Consider the following 23,456-nt stretch of genomic DNA (forward strand, 5'->3'; position numbering starts at 1 on the left):
ACTCCCCTCTCCACATTCCTGCTCAGAGAGAGGTGGAGGGAGGGAGGGAGAGAGAGAGGGAGGTACAGGGAGGGAGAGAGAGAGGTACAGGGAGGGAGAGAGAGAGAGGGAGGGACGGAGAGAGAGAAGGAGGGAGAGAAGGAGAGAGAGAGAGAGAGGGGCGGGGAGGGGGCGAGTCCATGAAGCACTCTCGGGAGGTGACCATCAATCACGCTATTCCCCACCCAGGGGCCGGACTCACCGCTACTATCATTCCCTACATGCTCCCGATGCATTCAGGGACGCCTCGTAAACTGCCTAAAATTGAAACTCGAAAATGATAAATGATGTAGCAGTGAGGGAAAGTTGACCTGTTATTGTCGTGCAATGTAGGTTTTTAGTATATGGTGAATATTATTGTACTCACATGTCATTAGTATTTTATAATTCATTTCATGTAATACTGAAACACAGCAGGGACTTTTAGATACCAGATCAAAGCATGGATGTTGTGCCACTGACAGAATATTGATGAGTTTACTGAGTCATCGACTTAACATCAAGTTAAGGTATTTGTAATTGTTGTGTTTCAGCATCTTCATATGGATGTTCATTTGGGATCCATTTGTACCAATTTAGTCGTGGTTTAAACATTTATTTTGTGCTTGATTTAATTTTATTTATTTATTGTTAAATAAGTGTTCTCGCTTTTCATCTTTTGGAGTCTGCCTAGATCAATAAATAAAATCAAAGAAAAGTTTTTGGAAAAATCTGTTGATTATAAAGCAGCACAATCAGACATTTCAGCGGTTTAAAAAAGCTTGATTTGTTAACATTTATCCTGGACCTGCCTGTGTGAAGCCCTGTGCCAACATATTTAGGCTAATTTCACTACCTGTTAACTTAGAAACTCTATTGATTAGAGATAATAGAAAGACAGACTACTCTAGACATACTAACCAGCATGGAGCCCAGGCCTGTGCAGCTGTAAAATAACCCGACTGAGCACATAATCACCTCATCGCTCTGCGTATGCCCACGATCTGACTTCTACAGAGCCAAATGATCCATAAAACTGTTATCCTGATCCACACAAAAAAAATGGTAAAAGTTATTCCCATTACTGTACAGAAACAGCTAACTTAACCATTCAAAATTTAAAAGAAGGAATGCATCCAGCAATGTTACATGTAAGAATGAATGGTGAGCAATACTAAGTGAGAAAGTGTTTAATGATAATAATCTAATTTACTGCTTGAGCAATTTCTATGTGGAATATTTCCAACAGCACCTGGACACAGCTCTACTCTCTGCTCTGTTAGTGTTCAATACTTTCCTCTGTGTGTGTGTGTGTGTGTGTGTGTGTTGGTCCATAGTGGTTAATTAAAGTGAGTTAGTACACTTTTGCTGGACTTGGAGAGCTCTTTAAATTGTGGTATCATCTCTCTTATCCTTTAAAAATCGATCTGACTCAGATACCCTACATTATCTAGGAAAGCATATGACTTATTAGAAACTATTATCTTTTACTTCTCTTATCTGTTATCGATTGCAAGGAAGACCAGTGTGTTTTTCAGTATTTGGAATAATATAATAACACAATGACACAGTTTGAGCCTAAAGATGAGGAAATATAACATTTGTTTGATATCAGTATCACTATTATCATCACCAGTCTTTGGTAGATATTTTTCTTTGCTAAACAAACAAAGTGTTCAAACAAAAACGAAAAACAGCGTAGCGGAACCTTGTATCGTTCTCCTCCGGGGATCCACACACCCGACCGGACGTTAATTCCAGACGGACCAAAACATCTTCCCGAAAGTTGACGTGGAGGTGTTTGAGTACAATGGCTGATACTAAGGTAGAAATTTCAACTGACAGCTCCATCGCAATACAGAACCCACATGCGTCTTCTCAGCCCAATAACCCGCTGTCAAGGAAGCTCAACAAGATACTGGAGACGAGGCTTGACAATGACAAGGTAAGCTGGGCGAGTTTAGCTTCATGCTAGCGAGCTATGAGCTAACCCTGCAAGCAAGTAGCGCCACACCAAGATATAATTCTGCTCTGGAGAAGATGTTGTCACCTTGCCAGGGGTAAATGTTAGGAGGAGGCGACGTTTCTTCCCACTGGTTGTGTTTGAGTACAGTAACAACTCCAAAAATGTTTTCATTTAGCAGTTAGCATGTTGCTCCAGTCGTGCAGTGTGGGGGTGTGCAAACTTGGTTGTTGGTCCCCATCAGAAACAGTTTCACACGCCGCCAAGATACCAGATGTGTAGCCCAAGTTAACAAAGCTTCTTTCCACGCAGGATCGTTTGCATGCCAGAGGAACAAAAGATCAGATGTATTTGCCTCAACAACCCGACTGACTGACATTAAAATGTCCTGTTTGTGCTCTCAGGAGATGCTGGAGGCTCTGAAGGCGCTTTCTGTGTTCTTCACCGAGAACAGTTTGCGCACCAGGAGAAATCTTCGTGGTGACATAGAGAGGAGAAGCCTGGCGATCAACGAGGAATTTGCACGGATATTTAAGGAAGTAAAAGAGGTGAGGTATAGTCACAGAAGGTATAAGAAAAATACAGTGTATTGCACTTCAACAACACTCACTGTTGCTTGATTTAACCAGCCAAAGCACCTTTGCAGTGATTTGGTTTTTTAACTGAGGCAGGATGGGAAATATTCACAAGGAGCTTCACCTCTAATCATTTAATTGTATTCTCCAAAACAACCCAGACTGGGCCCGGTGTTTCGTTACAAGATTAACAGAAGTAATTTTAGTTCCCATGGACACATTTGTGATGGTAGAACAGCAGATCTGGTTTAGTCGGTGCAGTCTTTTGAGGTTCCATTAACATTGAATGATAACCTCTAGAATGTATGTTTGTTTGTGTGAATCAGGGTGTATTTGCCTCTTTACTAATATGTGACTTCATATTCTCCACAGGAGCTTGAAAGTGTTCATGAGGATGTCCAGGCCATGAGCACATGTTGTGAAGAAATGACCAATCGATTAAAGGTATCACACTTTGTTTAAGATATTCTTGTACATATAATGATATATGATGGTTTACCAAAGCTAAGCTATTTGTTCAGCAACAATAGAAGGTAGTATGTTTGTGTAAGCTTGATATTAGTGTGTACTAGTGTAGTCAATCACTTGACATAAGTGGTTTATTAAAGTGCTTTAGATAAAATGTGTGCAAGCCATCTTTTAAAAACTAACATTTCTTCAACAGGCTGCGAAGGAACAAACTCAAGACCTCATAGTGAAAACCAACAAGCTGCAGGGAGAAAAGTGAGTTGCTTCTAACCGGGTAAAAATTCTGTGTTTGGATGTATGGGGGTGTATGTGTAGGTGGTAACCTTGTAACTTGACATATACGTGTATATGAACTAAGATAGACATAAGGTATCTTTGGAGAAAATGTCCTTACGAATAAAACAGCAAATCCAGTTGCTTTTAGACTTTGTTTAGAAATCCAGCTAACTGGCTGACTGAGAATCATAGATATTTCTTACAGTAGTTTGTATATTTACTTTTGCATCTTGCCTCCTGTGACTTCACCTGTCACCACCAGTAGAAACTTATATACAATCTAATGCCTTCCAATATGCAGTAATTATTGCTACCTTTTGGAAACTTGCATTACTTTAAAAAAAAAAAAAAAAAGTTCCTCCCTAAATCTGGTGGACAAAGTGTTTGGTATTTCTTTTAGCATTATGCAATTGACTTCAAAGACTTTTTTTTTTAAAGTACAGACGCAATTTTTTTTCTGTTTAGTGAGCAGTTCAGTAGTGGTTTCAAGAAAAAGTGAACCTCTTATGTAAGGTAATGCTTATCGTATGGCTGTTAAAATGGATTACACTGAACAAATTTTGTAGTCCGCATTATCGGCTCTCATGCAAGTGTTGATGCGGGAATTCATTGAGGGACTCAACCTCATTCTGTCACTGCAAGCACAAGTTTCCTCTCAATCTGATTGTGACTGAACTGTCACCAAAATATAAAATATGAACTGTAAAACTAGCATTTCAAAATGTCAGGGAGATCATGGAGATAGGATGGCAACTTTATTCCAAATTATCTTCAGTGTGTTCAAAGAAGTCTCACGCTGCCATATCTCCCCATATCTTTTCTGAGGCTACAAGTCATTTTTGAACCTTATGAAATATATCACAGATACAGTGTTTTGTTCAGTCCAAAGCTAGACACCATCATTTTACTCTCTATGCTGCCTCATTTCCACAGAGAAATGACTCCCAGACAAATAGCACTTCAATTAAAGTGTGTGGCAGGAACAACATGCTCCACATGTGATAAGCTTTTATTGCACACATGCTGTTTGGAAAGTTAGACCTAGCACTTCTTTGTTTTCCAGGAGTTGCCTCTGCCAGTTGTTAATTAATGGGGTGTCCCCATTAATTAAAACCAAACCATTACAGTTCAAAATTACATACCGATCATTTTGCATATTTGCACAAATAAAGATGACCTGCCAACTTCCAACACTAATAATAAGAGTTAATTTCTAGTCTGCAAAATGTACCTTCTCTTTAGTGTCAGAAGTCAGAGAGCTTTGGTGCAGGGCTGGAGGAGCTGGCAAGCACATCTTTATTTTTGATGAGGAGGGATGAATGATTCATGAGGTTGATGAATATTTCTCCTGCAGTTGTCTATTTGCATAAGGGGGGCAGCAATCGTCATTAATGGAGCTTGATTTGTTTTATTCGTTATGTCCTGTGATGTTTGGCCTTGAGATACACATCAAAGTAGCTCCCTGTTTACACAGCATTACTCCCTAATCCCATTGAAACTAGACCATTACGACTGGAGAGCAGCCCATCAGCATGTTCTTGTATTTGAGCGTGTGCGCTAAGATTTGCTGACAACACATATTAAGAGCCATCAGATATGCAGATTCAATATATAGGGCTCACCATGACATAGAGTCATGGGTTTAGTCAGACAGTGTATCTTGGGTACTCTCCCAGATGCAACGCTTGGAATACTGATGGATTATATTCTCCAGTTGAAATCCTGCCAATAAAATTAATTTAGGTATCATTAATCTATGAATTTGGCCAGCAGTGTTGACAGGGATGAGAAAATAAAATACCCGAATCCTGTTCGCTGATAGCCGGGGGCTGGGGTGGGGTTCATTAGCATTTGTGGTGGCTGTGACCTTAGTGCTCAGTGACCTTGTGAGTTGACAAGGAGGCGGGGGCACGGGCAAAAATAATGTTGATTTCTGGCAAAAGACGCTGCTTACAGCTGTGATGTTCCCCGGCAATTCCATACTTTGCTGGCACAGCATTCGGTCCTCCTTGACGAAAAGGTGACATAGGAAGGGAGCGAGTGAGATTGAAAAGGGAGGAGTTGAGCTCAGAATCTGAGAGCAGTGAAAGACATCAGTGGGGATGAAGCCACCAGTGAATGCGTGCAGACAATGAATTAATACAAGTCATATCGCTTTGTGCAGGGGGTCTTGTTGAAGGTAAGTGGTCAAAGGTTTTACATGAATGCCCCTCTGAGTGGCCTCCTGCCTTGTCTCTTTCTTTGCATAGTGGTTCCATTGGGACCGGCTGTCCGTCTGCATGACATTTTCATTCACAGAACCACAATGACCCCACAGCCAGATGGGGTAGTGTCTGCACACGGGGCTTTGACCTTGTCTTTAGCAATTTTGTCTCAGAAGAGCTGCCAGGGGAAGTGTGCAGTCAAGCTGTCCTCCTTCAGCCTCCCACCAGTCGGGCCATTGCACCACACCACTCCAGTCTTCTCGGTCAGATCTATTTTAGGTCATACAATCCCCTGCAGTCCCAAGCCACAATTTTTTCTATGTTTCGCCAGTTGACACTCATAGCATTATAGCAGTGCTACATTTGTACCACAATTTCGCATTTTGTGCTCATGGGGCAGCTGTGCTGAGACTATAGTCGTTTTCGAAGCTCTGCAGATGCTCCTGATGTGTATTTACCCAGCAGAGCGGGCCTGTCCTGAACTGTTTGCTATCTTATCTGCCAGTCCCACTGTGTCATTTGTCAGCTCTAATGTAACGGAAGGGAACAGCGGATTGCTTACAGTGTGCAGAAGCAAAGGTGGAAGAGGCGAGCCAATGCGCATAGACAACCAGCGTTTGTCAGCTGGCTTCCAGGCGTGCTGCTCTTTTGTTTAGGGCGCGTCCTGTTCAAAGACGCTGTCAGCAAGAGCACTGAATAGGTGTTGTGTGTTGTTCCATAATGAAACATTATGCTACCCTCCTGTCCTGCACCGGGTGATCTTTGTATTAGCGTGACATATTATCTGCTGAACAAGTTCAGACGTCTCGCAAGCAGATGTTTTTTTTTTTTATGGGCTGTGCGACCTCACAAGCAGCCAGCGCTGAAGGGGTTGGACTGTTGGTTTGGTTCTCTGCTCAGGCTGCTCCAGTAGGCCTGCTTGGCTGCATGCCAAAGAATAATATAGATGAATTTGCTTAACCACAGATAAATTGCAACTAAAATGTACTTAACCACAACCAAGATTTACCTGCATTTGTCTTGTGTCAGCCATTCGTTTCCACCTTTGATTCCTACAGCATATGAATTATCAGACATGGAGCACTGTGTTTCATCCAGACTATTTTTCTTGAAAATAAAGCAAATGCTCTTAGTGGGACTTCTGTGGAGGTCAATAAGGAATCAAGAGCCCTCAAACAACCGAGAGTGTGATCAAGGAGTGTAAATGACAACCAGTGTAAAAGGACACTTAATAAGGCTCAGCTGGCTGTTAATGAGGGTATGCTGTGAGTACGCCTTTGTGTTGTCTGATGTGACTAGCTACGACTGCACTCTGTGATCATTGGTGCATGCCTAACTAAAAGGTTTGTGAATGCCAAATTTCCACGGAAGCCTTTGAAATGGCCCCTAACAGTTTTTAATGGATAATCAGACCACATGGTTACAACTTCTGAGAGACTTGGACATTCGCTTGTTACAGAGAACAGTCGAGCTCCTTGTCACTCCTCCTGCATGATGATCAGTCGTTTTTTAAAATAAAAAAGTTTGCAATGTTTAGACTCTGTATAATAACTAGTGAGCTTGTTAAATGGTATTCATTGATCAAGCTCTCTGTTTATGAAATAATGCTGTGTGATATTGCTTAAAAACAGAGAAAATCAATCAGCTTGGTTGGAAAATCTGAGCACAGAAACAAAGAGACGTTGTGCACGCTGTAACTTGTTTTCATCCCATCACATAACATTATGCATCCTGGATTGAATTAAACTTGTTTGGCGTTCCTTAAGATAAGCTTACATCATTTAGTTAATTTTCCATTGAACCATTAGCCCAGAGTGTCTCCATACTTGTCTTTACAGTGACATTGCCTTTCTCTGGTATTCAGTAATTGCAGTCAGGAGAAGAATGTGTCATGTCCTGACAGCGCTGTAGAAAGCAGTCCTGTTGCTCCAGTGTTCCCTTTGCCCTCTGCTGCTGCTGCTGCTGCTGCTGCTCCCACACTCCCCCTTTGCTCACCTTGTAGAGGCGTGTGCAGCCTGTCTCTTTGTTGTGATTTACATGGTGGAGGAGCAGGGCTGTCAGTCGTGGCCTAGACATGAGAAATTGGGGGCATTTTTTATCTTCCAGAGGTGAACCTGTTGCAAAGTTTGACATGTTGGCGCGGCTTCCTCTGCTGGTCCTCACATGTGTATGAAGTTTGTGTCCATAGACAAACATGATTGTGGCCTACAAGTGAAACTTGTGAAGTCACGTTTTTAATATGAAAAGCTGAGTTAATTCTGTAAATGCGGTTTGGTGGTTTAATCCTGAAAAAACTGTTGCAAGATGTTTCCTTGTTCCCTTCTCACATATTACTAATTATATTATGTTTTCTGCATTTCAGTCTGATGTAATTGATAAAAAATATTAAATAGTAACTTTTGGAATCCGGGGCTCTCTTATAAAGTCACAAATACGACATCAGTGGATCCTTCAAGTCAAGGTTTCTCATAAACACAGTGAGCATAACATCACTTGGTAGAAATGCTTAAATGCTTCATGAATCAAATTCCAGGCCGTGACATGTTAAATGTGACAGATGAGATAAGGCTTATAAAGTCTTTATGACTATTAGGACCATTAGGTGTCCAATCAATTTTATGTCCCATAAAAATGGAATGTGGGAGCCTTTGTTCCAACTTCTGTGATGTGCATGTGTGCCTCTCTATTTCTTCTTTTATTCTTGTGAAGATAATAACTCAACAACCTTCAAATATAGAAACTCCACGTTTGCTCCATAGTTTCTCACTATAGAATGGATGATCCAATTAGAGTTTTTGTTAAAGCTTGTTGCATAGATTTACATATTAGTGATAAAATCTGCCTTCTTGAGACAACTACAGCTCCTCGCTCTACAAGAGTTCACAGATTTCACATTAATATTGTTCCTGTGTTGTGTGCAGACAAGCATGTTCACATGGAAATAGTTTCTCTAATTTATACATTGCCCAGTTTAATTAATGACCTCATTAGCATAGCTTGTTGTTTGTTATATATCACTGTAATTGTGGTGGGATGTCAGGTAGCTCGAGTGCATCTTGTTCTAATTTGTTATCTCTCAGTAGCATGGTTTGATTTTTCTTACTGCAGTAAACTTTTTATCGGCTTTGTTCTGAAGTTCAGTGTGTTTTTGTGCAGACGTGTGCCGGGTTGGGCCATGACAGCCACCTTTTAACACAAAAAATGTAACATTCCTCTGTTATATCACCTAAATAATGTAATGTTATTACAAATGTTTGTGACAGACTAAAAGATTGCTTGTGGTAATCTCAGAATGCAAGCACAAACCTCCAAAGGCCTTTTTAAGTAGAGGCAGAGCTGCTGAATGAAACATTTAGTATCTTTGTTGTGACTACTTACAACTTTGATGATGGAGTTGCTGTATTGAAGTACATTTGCAAAGTATGTTACTTGAATGTGTGCGCGGTACGAAAGGTGGTGGTCCAGCATTTCATTCCGTTACGACTAAATCTCGTCACATGAAACACGAAAAGGGCAAAGACGCACCAAGGTCCTTTGTGTGAGGGTCGGCGAGGTGTACAGATAAATGCCAAATCATAGAATCCTGTTACAGATTTACAACCCTTTACTCTCAGCTGGCTGAGCACGGGTAATAGCTGCCTGTGAGACAATGGTCAGATAATGTTGGGTTCTTCTCCTCCACCAAAACAACCCTATGATTTACTGACGCAGACAGGGGGAGAGAATGTAGGCGAGGTGGGTTGGATGGAAAGACGGGGACAGAGGGACGACTTGCTCTTGTTTTGCTATCCCATGACGGAGTTCCCTGTTCGACTGGGGCTGTTGCCATGGTCACTATTGTGTTGAGACACTTACGGTGACACTAGATAGTGATCACTCTGCTGTTATTGATAGGGACCTAACCTGGCCTGTATCCGGCTCTGTATTCTTTTTGTCTCTCTTGTCTTCCTCTGTTATTTATTCCTTCACTGCTGCACATGATATCTTTACCCCGCATCCCACCCTGCTGTTTCACTCCTTTCCCTTTGAGCCAATGCATGTGTGTGAGGAGTGTGACTGCCATCTGCTGTAGGAGTTCAAACATTACACTTTGTTGACGATGACCATTTTTTTCTGCTAAATAAAAGCATGCGACTTTTTTTTCCACAGTGACAGGGCTATTTATTTGCACACTAAGAAAACACAGAGGTGACAATATACAGTGATAAAACTCAATGATGGAAGAAAGAAGAAAAAAATATGAATTCTTTTGTGAGATAAAAATCCACAAGGGTCTTGATGACAAATCATGATGACAAGCAAAGGCCCAACTCAACGGAACTAAATGACAAAACAGAAGGAGAGAAACCTCCTTTATGAAGACATCAATTTGCAACAATTGCAAAACATCATATATGATATCAAATGTAATATCAATAGTGAAGGAAAGCAAAACATTTCTCTTTTTTCCGCTCAGCCACCGACTGGAGGTGAGAGCTCAGGTTGCTCAGGCTTTCCTCACCAAGTTCCAGCTGTCTAATGAGGAGATGGCCACACTGCGAGGGGTTCGGGATGCACCTATTACTGAGGTATTATCCAGTTCAATGTATGCTAACAAATTAAGTCATGTAAGGAGTCCTTCTACCTGTTCTCACAGGATGGAAAGATGCAATGACAGATCTGCGTTGTCCCTTCAGTTGGTGTTTTTCTTTTTTCTACATTTTTCCTACCACCATTCTCCTCACTTTATACTGTATATCAACTACACAACATGCTGAAACAAATTTAAATTATGTAAAAAACAACATTTTATGTGATTATGATATGCACCTAAATAATTTAGCACCTGAACCCACGCACCACACACTTCAACTGAAGGTTACATCCATTTTTTAGTGTTTTGCCAAAAAAAATTCATCGACTTCTGCAACTTTACAACCCATACGGCTCCTAATATATTAATTTATGTGTCGTTCAATTTCCCAGGATTTCTTCAAAGCTCTGAGCCGAGTGAAGCACATCCATGAGGATGTGAAAATCCTCTTGCGAACCAACCAGCAAACTGCAGGGTGAGTATTTCTTCCAGTGATTCTACCCATGGCATTTATTTTGAACCTGAGTGGTGGAACAGACAAGTGGAAAAAAAAAAAAGCATCCCGGCCTGGTATTTATGTCACTGTCAGGGCATCTGACACTATGCTGCAGGTTATGGGTATGTAACGTGTGGTCTTGGTTTGCATGCTTGTTCCAGGTTAGAGATCATGGAGCAGATGGCCGTGTTACAGGAGACATCATATGAGCAGCTCTACCGCTGGGCTCAGAGTGAGTACAACACACAGGAGACCACAAGCACACAGAGGGATGAAACTCCTTTTGACCCTCATAGTACAAGGCTTCCATACTGAGCTGGATAGAACTAAATACAAAATGGTTGTCTTTCAAGAATGGAAGCGTGTAAATGGTACATTTGAGGACACATGTGACTCATAACATCGGACTGAGTTTTACCAAAAGAATGCAAGAAGACCTCAAATTTTCCTCAGCTTAGCCATTGGTTTTGTCATTTGAAATCAAAATGGAAATTAACCATGTAGATCACAGAAACCTCATTTGTGTAGTTATACAATTACAAAGTATAGATCATCTACTAAATTCTGAGTCGGTCTACAGATTCTTATTTTGCTGAAAAAGTGATGATGGTCAAATGAAAGAGCTGTAAGAGTTTATGTTGTCTTGTAATCGCTCTGCGTGCAGCAGAAGTCTCTTTTTTTTTTTTTTAAATGCATTTGTCCGTTGTTTACGTGGGAGAACTACATGTTCTCAAAAATATTTCTGCGCCTTGTTTGAAGAGATCATTTACTTTTACTTTCAGCATTAGTTGAGGTCTGACAAGAGTGCAGTATGTTGACCCATTTTGTCCACAGCCTGGAAGATTAGCCACTGCCTGTTCATTGTTTGTCTGAAGCACAAGTAAACTGACTTCTTGGTATAAGCTTACGGCAAAATTTGATTGAAAATGGTTTCGGTGCTTTGATTTGCTTTGTGCCAAAAGGGTTGTCATGGTCCAAAACATTAAACACCAACAAATGGAGCATAAAACAAGCACAGCTGCTAGAAAGATTGGACTATTTAGTCGTTTCGATGACAGCGCCCTACTCCTGTAAATACATTTCTTGTCCCATTTTCCTTCTTCCTACAAAGATGAATGCAGAGGACTGACCCAAGAGACCTGTGACATCAGTCCTGTGTTGACTCAAGCCATGGAAGCCTTGCAGGACCGACCTGTCCTTTACAAGTAACATACAAGCACACATTTTCTTTATCGAAGTGACGTTCTGTATGGTCTGTCCCTTTATTATCTTCCTCTCCATGCCAATAAGTGTCTTCTAAGAGCATTAATAGCAAGTAGAATTTGACCTGTGTAGAGGTTGAGGAATCGAATAGGTAATCATTAATTTATTCATTTATTCAAAGTAGTATCTTTAGAGATTTTGCCATAAAATGTTTTTGAACCACATCTCTGCCAGATAGCTACAGGCACTACAGCTATGTGACATTCATCATAGCAGCAGAAATGCAAGCTTGTTGAATTCAAAATGAAGTGGCTGTTCCCCTAATGATAGTAGAGCTCTGTATTTCACTCTGCTCCTGCCTTCTTTGGGCAATCGTAGGGGAATTGTCACTTTGTTCTTGGTGAGTGTATCAAAGAGGATCTGGATCAGAAAACAACAAGTAAAAAGTCAGAAGCAACTGAAAATGTTGCCAACATTCAGCCAGCAGAAAAAGAAAGCGCCCCTCTCCCAAAAAGAATTCACTGTCAAAATATTAAGTCAATCTGTATATGATATGTATATAATTGGATAGTAATGTACTGAGAGTTTAACATTGTCCCACAGCAAAAGTTTCACACAGATGTTTTCATGACAAACCCTGTCTGCATTCTCCGTAAAGCACCTGTCTCAGTGCCCACAAAGTGTCCAAGGTTATGTGCTGGCTGGGGATGTTGAGGCTGAGAGAGTTGAGACCAGTGTTCCTGGAATCTTAATTCAGCACTATCTTCTGTTTAGTCTGTCACAGAGTCTGCCACCGCCAAGTAATCAAAACAACCCCAAAGTCTTTCCTTTTGGAAAAGCTGCCTGCATTGTTGATGTACTGTATGTGAGCGAATGACCTCGACACAGAGTCTGCACGAAAACACTGTGGCAGCCGTCCTTTCTCATGAAATCTGGGTGTTGCTTTCTTTGCCCTCTGTTTGGTTCAGGTACACTCTGGACGAGTTCGGGACGGCGCGCAGGTGTGCGGTGGTACGAGGCTTCATTGATGCCCTCACCCGCGGTGGGCCAGGAGGAACTCCCCGCCCCATAGAGATGCATTCACATGACCCCATGAGGTACACTGCCAATTCCAATTATGAGCAGAACATGGTAATTTCTTAATTTAAAACAAGCAAACTCAATTTCTTTATATAGCACCTGTTCATAACATAAGTTATCTCAAGAATGTTTTCATATAGAGCCGGTCAAGACATTGCTCTTTAATTTACAGAGATCAGACAATCTGAGAATCCACACAGGGGCAAGCACTTGGCGACGCTGGAGGACGAGAAAAATTAATAATAAATTATGTTTAACTATTTTTCAATGTAACCAGAGTTGTTGTAACTCCTATCCATTGTTCCATCTATCATTTTATAGTTCTATCATGCCAGACTGTTTTGCCATAATCAGGATTTTGCATGAACTTGTGAAATAATTTCCCCAAACTAAACTCACTATTTAACAGGATGTCAAACTACACACATTCAAATGGAATCAATGGATTTGTTCAACTTTAAAAACCCAGTTCAGAGGATGGCAAATGTCTGTTTTGTCAAGGAGTGTGTGAGTGTGTCTGTGTTTCCTGTAGTACCACATTCTCTTCCCTTTTCCTCCTGTGCCCAGGAGCCAAATGTGAGATTTTCTCAGAGCACCAGCCATGTGTGGAACACGAAATCACCTCCGCTTTATAAGAGGCATCAGCAGTTCTGAGAACATCAAGTTCTTTCTCACCTCCCTACGTCCTCACACTCACTCACACACTCACAAACAAAACACACACGCATACACACACAGCCTTACACACAATAATTCAAGTTTAACCTTGCTGTTTTCCACCGTTATGTAACACCCAAAGCTGTGTGTGTTTTGTGTGAGGAGGAGAGTGAAACACGATGACCTATGCCTCGATGTAGCTGTGGTCGTGGCGTGGTAAGATTAGCCCTCGGGTTGGCCCCTCAGTGACGTACTGTTTAATACAGACTGTTTTGTTGCTCTTTCAGGTATGTTGGGGACATGCTGGCCTGGCTGCACCAAGCCACCGCTTCAGAGAAAGAGCATCTAGAAGCTCTGCTGAAACAAGTCACTCTGCTAGGTATGACGTTTCCTACAAATCCTACAAATTATACAGTGTGCAATTCTCCACCGGTTCGCGGTTCATACCACATATACAATTAAAAACGGTGTGATCACAAATGCAGCTTTTTTCCTTCGTTTTGAAATCGTACCCTCATTGGAAATGTTTGCTCTATTGCATCTTTTAATTTGTGTATTTTTACAAGTGAAACGGAGCTTGCAAACAAAGGTCACATGGACGCACATGTAGTTTGTTTATTGGATGGAGTTTGGGTAACCAGTCACTCACTGAGGTTAGAGATGTTGGCAGCAGTTAGAAAGTGTGAACAAATCTAATTCCAGTACATTTAGTTCAGCTTGATGAACTAATCCTGTGCTTGTTTCCCTAATTTAACTTCTTCAGACAGCTCAATAGAGGGATCAGTTGAGGCCAGTGTTTGTCCATTTTGTGTCTAAGCTATTTCATCCAGCCCGTCAAATGTCAACATCTGTCTTTTTACACACGTATGGGGCCAGTTTCTGCAGTTACCCCCACCAAATCATGGGATGTAAGTTGACGTGGAAAAAGATTGAGCCCTACATTTTCAGGGAGGTGTTAGTGTGGTTTTCTGGTGTCATCTGACACTAAACCCAAAGAATAAAGTAAAAGTTTGAGTAAACACGAAAATGTGAATGCATCTTAAGACTAAATTGGGAATGCCGTGACCCTGTGTTGTACTCCATGTGTTACTTGCTGTACTCATCAATACCATGCTTATATTCATCATATCCTCAAAATGATTGATGTATTTAATCCCAAATAGCCCTGTGTGTGTGTTTTTACATTAGGCATAGAGGAGAACATGCAGGAGGTGGTTGGACACATCACTGAGGGAGTCTGCAGGCCGCTGAAAGTGAGCAACCAAATTAGTTTAAGAAGCTATTAGGGAAACACTCCAGACCAGGTCTGTTGAATGCATACAGGGCTCTGCTCTTGTACTCACTCTGTGTGTTTGGATCTGTCCCTCAGGTTCGGATCGAACAGGTTATTGTCGCTGAGCCAGGAGCTGTCCTGCTCTACAAGCTGTCCAACCTGCTCAAGTTCTACCACCACACAATCAGGTATTTTCACTTACTCACATTTGCAGCGTAATAATAACTCAGCATTGCCTGAAGAGCTGAAATGACTAGTTTATTAGAATCCACCAGCAAAATTAGAAGAATATTGCTAATTGATTAAACAGTGAGGTAATTTGTAGAGCAAAACATGCTCTTTTTTCAAATGTGTGAATTTGTTGCTTTTCTTTTTTGTTTTTACATACATACAGTATTTCTGTATGTTTTGACATTTTGTTCGTTAAACAATTTGAAGTTGTTATAAATATGAATAGAAGAAAAGATATTTGATCATGCAAATAATCACCAAATGCTGAGCTGACTTGTCCACCAATCTGATCATCGTTCAGCTCTATCATTGGGACCAGTGTGGCGTCCTTACTCATCACAATTGAAGAAATGCACGTCCTCAGCAAAAAGATGTTCTTCAACAGTCTGAGCCTTCATGCAAGCAGACTCATGGACAAGGTACTGTTTGAGAAGGATGATTTTTACTTGAATAATTCACAATATTGTTCAGTCGTGAGAAAGCGAGTATAAAGAGGAAGAAGAGGAGTTTTTAAAATAGAGACAGTTCGCAATGTCCTTTCATAAAATCACTTAAATGACAGTGCAGAAGTTCAGTATTGCATCCTGTGGACACACATTGTGTATTTCAGCTCTGTGTCTAAACCCTCAAAGACAACAAGGCTATTTCTGAAACACTTTTGCTTGTAAACAGTTTCGGCCTGCTGGCCACAGCATTGAAAAGGCGCTAGCTGCCAAAAAAACACCAAACCTTTTACCGTTTAGTTAAATTGGCATCCAAATATACATCAGCACGAGCAGGAGCTCTTCCACATAACATGCTGGCTGTGTCCTGATCAATAGCAGTTACAAGAATTATCCCTGTAGTTCGGTGTTAATCAAATTGGAGGCTTCAGGGTTTTGGTGTCAATTCCAGCTAATGCCAGGAACACAGCCTTCTCATAATTTGCTCTATTAGGTGGACAAAGGTGGTCAGACTCAGTTCTGTGTTGTGTATCCCGGGGCCAATGAAATCAAAACCCTCTTCATTAAAAAAAAAGCCCTTCTGACTCTGAACAAGCTGAGGCTCAGAGTAGCAGCAGGAAGCAGTTGTATACTGAGTCTATCATGCTGCTCATTAGGGATGCTTAATGCTTTGATAATGTTATGTCGACTGTTTGTCTCGATGAAGGCTCCAAAGCACACACAAGTAACCTCTGCGAGAATAACTTTGCTCTCTTACTCCATCTAATACTTTTTCTGGCCATGTCTGCCTGGGCAGGTGGAGCTGCCACCTGCAGACCTGGGGCCCACAGCCTCCCTCACTCAGACCCTGTCCCTACTCAGGGAGGTGCTGGCCTCCCACGACTCGTCTGTGGTTCCTCTGGATGCTCGCCAGGCTGACTTTGCTCAGGTAAACTCATGATGATCAAGATGGACAAAAAGTCCAACTCCATTCATTGTCATATTTTAAACAGTTGCCGTATGTCTTAAATTTACCGGGCAGAAGTGTCTTTATATTTGTTTTTATAAAAGGCAGTGATATTTCACTCACCTGTCGAGGCCCTGTCTTACTTTCTCTCTCCCAGGTGCTCTCTTGCATCTTGGATCCCCTCCTACAGTTGTGTACTGTGTCGGCCAGTAACCTCGGCACTGCTGACATGGCTACCTACATGGTCAACTCGCTGTACGTCATGAAGACCACGCTGGCTCTCTTTGAGTTCACTGACAAGAGGCTTGAGATGCTCGAGTTCCAGGTCTGCCTTACAAATTAGTTGTGAATTAGACAATTACAGTTTTTAGGTAGCTATTTACATTTAATTACAATTAGTCAAGAGTACGAATCTAATAATAACACAACCACTCCTTAGTTGGACAAGATAGAGTGAAACATGAAGCACAAATGTTATTCAACATGAGTGCTCAGCTTACACCCCTCACATTGTCCGTGCGTAGGGGTATTGTTCAGTACAAATGGCTAATTATTCCTGTTCCTTTCATTAAAACCCATAGAGCCCAAATCTTTTATTAAAAAGATTTAATTTACTGTGTCATAGAAGGGTGTGTGTCATGCATTGTTGTTCATGCTCAAATGCGGCATCTATCCCTCTATTTTTAGCAAGTCTTTTGTAATTGAGTACCACAAGGGCTCCTGTGGAAGTTTCATTATCAATAGCACAGCGGTTCTCCATTAACCACAAGTACCATTGGTTCACAATGTGAGCTTGGACTGGATTTTAAACCACTCTCTCCCACATTTTCCAGATCGAGGCTCACCTTGACACTCTGATCAACGAGCAGGCGTCCTACGTACTGACCAGAGCCGGACTGAGTTATATCTACAGCTGTGTCCAGCAGCACAGTGCTGAACAGGTAGAGCACTTAACTACATGTTTCAGTCATGAAGTCGTTTTGATGGATTTTTTTTCTCCCATCTCTCCTGCTGGACTCCTTAGTGGTGCTCTTTTATATTATGAAGATCGTAACAGTATTGTTTACAATACATACCTATTCAGGCTTTACTATAGTTATCGCCATGGTTACCACGCAGCCGATATTTTAGTAGGGCATAATAGCATTTCTATCAGATTTTCAGATGAGAAATGGACAGAGGAAGGCAGATCATATTATGTTCTATTAAAATACATTAGCTCCTCCAGAAGTGTCCTGTACAGATGAGACAGCCGATGCCCTTGAGCCTTCCTCCCCCTTTGTAACACACTCGGGCTAACCGAGACCCATAGTTGCGGTTTAGCATGCGTGTCTTGAAACCCTGGGTCATGTCAGGACACACCACACCCTGCTGCTGCTGCTGCTGCTGCAGCTCAACGCAAAGCTCAATGAAGAACTGTCATCCTTCTGCAGAATACTTCTCTCCACGGGTGGCCTATCTTGGTTTTTCCTTAAATAGCCTTCTGTTTGAAAAGATTAAGTCTAGCTGTCTACACTCGACGGCATCCCAGATGTTAACGGCTGACAAGAATCCCCGGGTTTATTAGACACTTTTCAAGATGACTTGCACTCTATTCAGCATTTTATCCCTGTTATTTTCTGTGATACACCAAGTCAGAAACATGTCAGAAACATGAAAACAGTGATTAAAACAATCCTGTTGACTGGCTAGTAGCGAGCAGATCACTTTGTAGGCTCACACTATGTTAATGTGCCCATATCTCCATAAAATCACTCTAGGTACTGCACTGTAGCTTTGACCCTTGCACTGGCTTCTATTTGCTTCTTTTAATGTTGGCTATTTAGGCATTTAAGCTTGACTTAATGTTGCCATTCTGGATAATCAGTGTCAGCTAATTGCCTGAAACGTACCTGCTGTTGTTTTCACAAAATCTGCCGTGTTTACTTTACACAGTTTTTGTCTTTTGCTTACATCAAGATTTAGGGAGGACATTTCTCTTGTTTGCAAACCATGATTCACTTGTCCAAGCCCAGTGTATTCAAAATGTCTCCAAAGTGCTATGAATTAGGATTCAACGATATAAGTTATCAACATTTTGAATTGCTTACCAACTTTAATTTTCAATGCTGTTTTCAATATATGAATGTATTCATGTTAATGGGTCTGAATCCCATGTGATTAAACAGAGAGGAGCAACCCAGCTCCCATGACAACCAATCAGCAATTTTAAATGTAAGCCAGCACAATGAAGGATGTGTGGACTTCCTGATGTACATGCACTGTTTATAGTTATTGAGATAAATGGATCATTTCATTGTACAGATAATACAATAAATAAGAATAGAAGTAGGAAGGAGTGAGACGGCTGTGCACAATGATGATGTGGGCTCTTTTCATGAACTACCTGTTACTCTCCAATACTTGTGTAGAGATCTGCTCTACAAGTAAAACAGACTAGTCCTCTATTTATTTCTTTTTTTTACGTAAGCCTTTTTACACAGAAATTGCTCAAAGTGTCTGTTTTTCTGATTTTAAATGAAACAATCGATAGGCAGGAAATGTCGGCTTGTATTTTGCTACCAACAACTGGAGGTTCCTTAATCCCTTACACAGAAAACTGCAGTCTTTAGATGTTAAATTACCCATATTACATAAACTCACAGTGCTGTGCTGGGTCCAAAAACACAATCCCAAAATGACATCTTGTTTTGCTTTTGACTCACACAACCCCACGCCTGCACTGCTGGTGTGTTCACTGCGGCACATCGGCTCCACAACGGGGACGTATTTTATTTGTAGCCGACTTTTCAATAAATAAATATTATAAATCTACTTTTTCTTTATATAACCTGCCTTTTGACAATTGTCAAGCCCACAGACAACAACTTTTCCCATTTGTCCGGGAGATGCAGACTACTGAAGAGAAAGAAATTATCCTTATTATATGCTTAGGTGGCCTAAAGTAACTGAATTCATTCAGTCGTCATGAAGTCCCTGCCTCCATTCATTTTAAATGGCTGCTGAGGGCTGTGTAGACAAATAAAGAAAGAAAGCTGCCCGCAGACCTCAGCCACCTAAACCTGTGGTCGGATCTGACAATAAAACTCTGCGACCTTGAGTTGGACTCTAAGCTGATGTTCACTTCTCTGTCACAGGGTCCTCTGTCCCTTCTCCCCAGCATGGACTGCTCTTCTGTGAAAGCAGCGATGGTGAGTTACACTGTCTGTATTAATATGCCAAACTTTCCTGCCGGAATTAATAAGTTCTCACTTAATCATTATGATCCTTTGACTCATCACCTGCTGTTAACTCTCCCAGGTCCAGTTTGATCGGTACTTGTCATCGCCTGACACTCTTGTGATGCCACAGCTCAACTTCCTGCTCAGTGCAGCCATCAAGTGAGTTCTCATCTGTATTGTTGATAGTCCATATTGCTCAGGGAAAGAATAGCATACATGCAACATTCAGGCTCAAGTTAAATGTTTACAACATTTACATGGTGCATGTCCTGAATGATAAAAATAGAATAGGAGTGTTGACTCGATAATGTTCAACATTCATCAGTTTCCCAGATGTAATTTGATCATTACTGCATTCCAAACAAAACACTTGACTAAATGCACAGCGAGTTTGGATGCTAAATTGCAAAAGCCACCAACACATTGAGAGTGCGGTCTGCAGGACTGCCTGTATTTGTCTTACTGATCAGAAAATGCACATGCTTTTAGCTCAGTACAGCTGCTACATTGGAGGGCTCTTTCTATGAGTCACGTTTACTGGGAAGTGCAGCAGGCTTGAGGAGCACTCTGTACCTCAGGTTAATGTTCTCTATTAATGGACATGGGAGGACTGATGGGCAGGACGCCATTAATTAGCTTCTGGTCCATTTCTCACTCTCACTCGTTCCCTGAAATAATTCCTCCTCTCTGTCTTTTTCTCTCTCTCCTGCTATCTCTCAAGTCTGCTTGTCTGCTCACCTAAATACACAGAAACACCCGCCAGCACTCCTGGAGAGCACAAATAATCGGAATGTACCTTTTAGACTCCCCTCGTTTCACATTTCGTGTTAGCGCACTCGGTGTGGAGTAAAGTGTAATACAGCACTGTGGTTCCGTGTTCTATGTGGGCCAATTAAAAATATGGATCTCAAGAGCCTAAGTGGGATACAACCAAGGTGCTCCCACTGTGTCCTTGCGTCCTCTCCACTGGGCTCTTCCAAATGTTCCACTGCAAGGAATAGTCAAGTGATCTCTGTTCATGTAGAGTGTATTTATAGCAAAGTGTTTTTAAAAAATCACACTAAATAGCTAAAACAATAAACCATATAAGAAGACACAGAACGATAGATGATGTTTCTCATTTGATTTTTAAATGCTTCAAGTAAACCTATAAATCAGTCTTACCTTAAGTTGCCCTGCAACTGAAATAAGATATTTTTATCTTATTGCTTTAATCAATTGATAGTTTGGTTTATAAAATGTCACCAAGTGACTTCTTCAAATGCTTCATTTGTCCGACCAACAGTCCAAAATCCAAACATATTAAATCTACTTTAATGTAAAACCAAGCAAAGCATCAGATTGTCACATTTGAGAACTCAGAAGCATCGAATGTTTGGCATGTTTTCTCGATAAATGACTACAACGATTATCAAAATCAATTTTCTATCAATCAAATGACACAAACCTGAAGTTGATTTGAGACATATGCAGAGATGTATCCACAAAACCATAAAATGAAAAATTTTAAAATTTTGATTAAAAGATGGTTGCAAATGTATACACCATATCCCCCCTACTTTCACTGTCTTTGTCCAATAAAGATGGAAAAGTAAAAAGAAAGGGGGGAAAAAAGATGGTTGCAAATATGATTGGAGGAAATAAAATTCTCTCATTTGAAGAGTCTTTACTAAATCTGTATTGTCGCTGTTTCTGCCACCTGATGCTTGGGCATTAATGCTGTAATTTGTATCCATAGATGGCAGTGTGCACCACATACTGCCCCTCTTTGTTTTGACACAGCGGGGGCACACAATGGTCACTGAACAAAAAAGTAATTGGGACAAATTCTTACTCATGGCCGATTTATTTCAGCTCTTTATCAGTGACTAATTACGGCATAGCTCTGCTTGTCTGATTTAGACTAGAGATGTTGGAATTTAAAGGGCCCGTTCACTACTGGTACTTGCTTTGTGAGTGTAAAAATCTAAAGAGTTTTATCTGTTTGTGCAGGGAGCAGATTTTCCGTCAGTCGACAGAGCTGGTGTGCAGAGCCTACGGGGAGGTTTACACAGCGCTGACCAGCCCAGCTAACAGCTACAAAGACCCAGAGAACCTGGTGCCCAGATCACCTAAGCAGGTTCAGACTTTGCTGTCTTGAGAGACACTTTTGTCCCACCTGGTTGATGTGAAAAACACAGGGTGAGCCCCAGCAAAGCACAGCCTGCAGGTTATTTAAAGAGCTGTTTAATTTGTACAGTATAATAACATAAATGTATATAGAAGTAGTTGTTAAGGTGGGGTTCTTTGTGGGAAATGTGGGATGTGGGTGGCTTACCTCAGAGAGAGAGAGCTCTTGTGTGCCAGGAGGAAAGAACATTAAATGTATGTGATCCATTTACTCATGACTGCTGCAGGCAGTCGGCTTGTTTTTTTTCTCTCTCTGTTAAGCACCTTCTTTCTTGTCTGTTTTCATCCCTCCATTTGGGGTCTATAATTGTACAAAAAACACATTTTTACTGGAAATATTGAACATTATATAAAACAAAATGATACACTGAATTTAAGAGACTTGTCCTATTTTTCCACTCTTAAAATTGGTCAGGAAAAAATTCAGCCACACTGCCAAGAGGAGCCTCAGAAACTTCAGCACAAACGTGTTTATTTTAATCTCAACTGTTTTGAGTTGTAGGGATAAAATGGAAAATCTGTCTTCCCATCTCGTTTGGCTCTTCAAAAATGTCTTCCAGGCTGACAAAGATGTGAAAACAAGACTATAATGATATTGCATAAAGTCATTTACCATAAATTCTACATTAAAATGAGTCTTTGGCCATTTAAAACACATTACGGTGTGTCAGGTGGAGAATGTATTTGCTATTAGCACATTATGCTCCACAGTAATTTTTGAATGTATTGACATGAGCTAACTTTCTCACCATGCGTCTTTTAGACTCAGTACATTGTCTAAACTTTTATTCTTTGATATTTAAATTATTTGATAAATAAATAGTAATGACAACATGTATTTAGATAATGCAGTGGTGACTGGAATAAAGTAATGTAGCACTCCTTTAAATTATAGATATGCATAAAAGACTTAATACAGCTCTGGTTTCTCTAAAGAACTGGTCCTAATCCGGATCCAAAAGAATAGATTTTCTACATATCGTACATTACATATCATATAAGTAGCAACAGTCTGACTTCTCCCTAAATGCACATACAGCACAGTTGATCCCAGTAGTGTGGTATTTTTCATTTGTCCTGAAAGTAAACCCCACAGGATCGGACAGCTGTGACGTGATGGTGTATAATATCATAACAGTGAAAATCTGACACCAGCCAGCACACGTAATCCCCAATAAAGCACAAGTGAAACAGTAAAGATAAGTGAATATTGATTCGGTCTGTTGTTATGGTCTCTGGCCTGAGAGGCAGCATTTCATTTCATTTGCTATCTGACATCAAGGTTCATGGCAGCAGGCCTGATCTTGGCAGCTGCCAGCACTGAGTCCCAGGATTTCCCCAGCTCACCGGATGTTACTCGGATATCATTGGCCAGGACATTGAGTACTGGGAATAAATGGAATACCACAAAGTTCAGCATCTGGATGGCGCTCTTAAGTCCTTTAAATAGACCAACTCTCTCTTCCAGTTCTGCTTGGCTCTGGTTGGATACAAGCTGGATTCTTGAGTGCTTTTACTCAGCAGAAAGCGGGATGATGTTTGAGAAGCAGGATTATCAAATAACGGCATATTGTTCATGTGAAACAATACACGCAGCACACGCCCTCACTCACTCGGCTTCACGTCACTTGTGTGTGAGTACATGTGGGCCAACACAGTT

The 23,456-nt window shown here is 41.0% G+C and overlaps 1 protein-coding gene across 1 annotated transcript; it reads left to right on the plus strand.

The window, feature by feature from the left end:
- The first annotated feature begins 1,803 nt into the window (after positions 1-1,803).
- On the plus strand, positions 1,804-22,168 carry cog6 (component of oligomeric golgi complex 6). Its single transcript, XM_070828990.1, has 19 exons — positions 1,804-1,963; positions 2,386-2,529; positions 2,929-3,000; positions 3,221-3,279; positions 9,961-10,072; positions 10,470-10,552; positions 10,735-10,805; positions 11,685-11,778; positions 12,745-12,873; positions 13,801-13,892; positions 14,702-14,766; positions 14,883-14,974; positions 15,319-15,436; positions 16,257-16,388; positions 16,564-16,731; positions 17,240-17,347; positions 19,544-19,597; positions 19,707-19,786; positions 21,620-22,168. Exons 1-19 carry the CDS (start codon positions 1,829-1,831, stop codon positions 21,765-21,767), a joined length of 1,956 nt encoding a protein of 651 aa, XP_070685091.1. The 5' UTR covers positions 1,804-1,828; the 3' UTR covers positions 21,768-22,168.
- The last annotated feature ends 1,288 nt before the right edge of the window (positions 22,169-23,456 follow it).

Source organism: Pempheris klunzingeri, chromosome 4 (genome assembly GCF_042242105.1).
Source record: "Pempheris klunzingeri isolate RE-2024b chromosome 4, fPemKlu1.hap1, whole genome shotgun sequence".
Taxonomy (NCBI): domain Eukaryota; kingdom Metazoa; phylum Chordata; class Actinopteri; order Acropomatiformes; family Pempheridae; genus Pempheris; species Pempheris klunzingeri.

Excerpts from the sequence above, each read along its gene's own strand:
- cog6 (XM_070828990.1), top strand. The coding sequence starts at position 1,829 with ATGGCTGATACTAAGGTAGAAATTTCAACTGACAGCTCCATCGCAATA. Across the intron at positions 10,073-10,469 it reads GGGATGCACCTATTACTGAG|GATTTCTTCAAAGCTCTGAG; the intron begins GTATTATCCAGT and ends TCAATTTCCCAG. Across the intron at positions 19,598-19,706 it reads CTTCTGTGAAAGCAGCGATG|GTCCAGTTTGATCGGTACTT; the intron begins GTGAGTTACACT and ends TAACTCTCCCAG.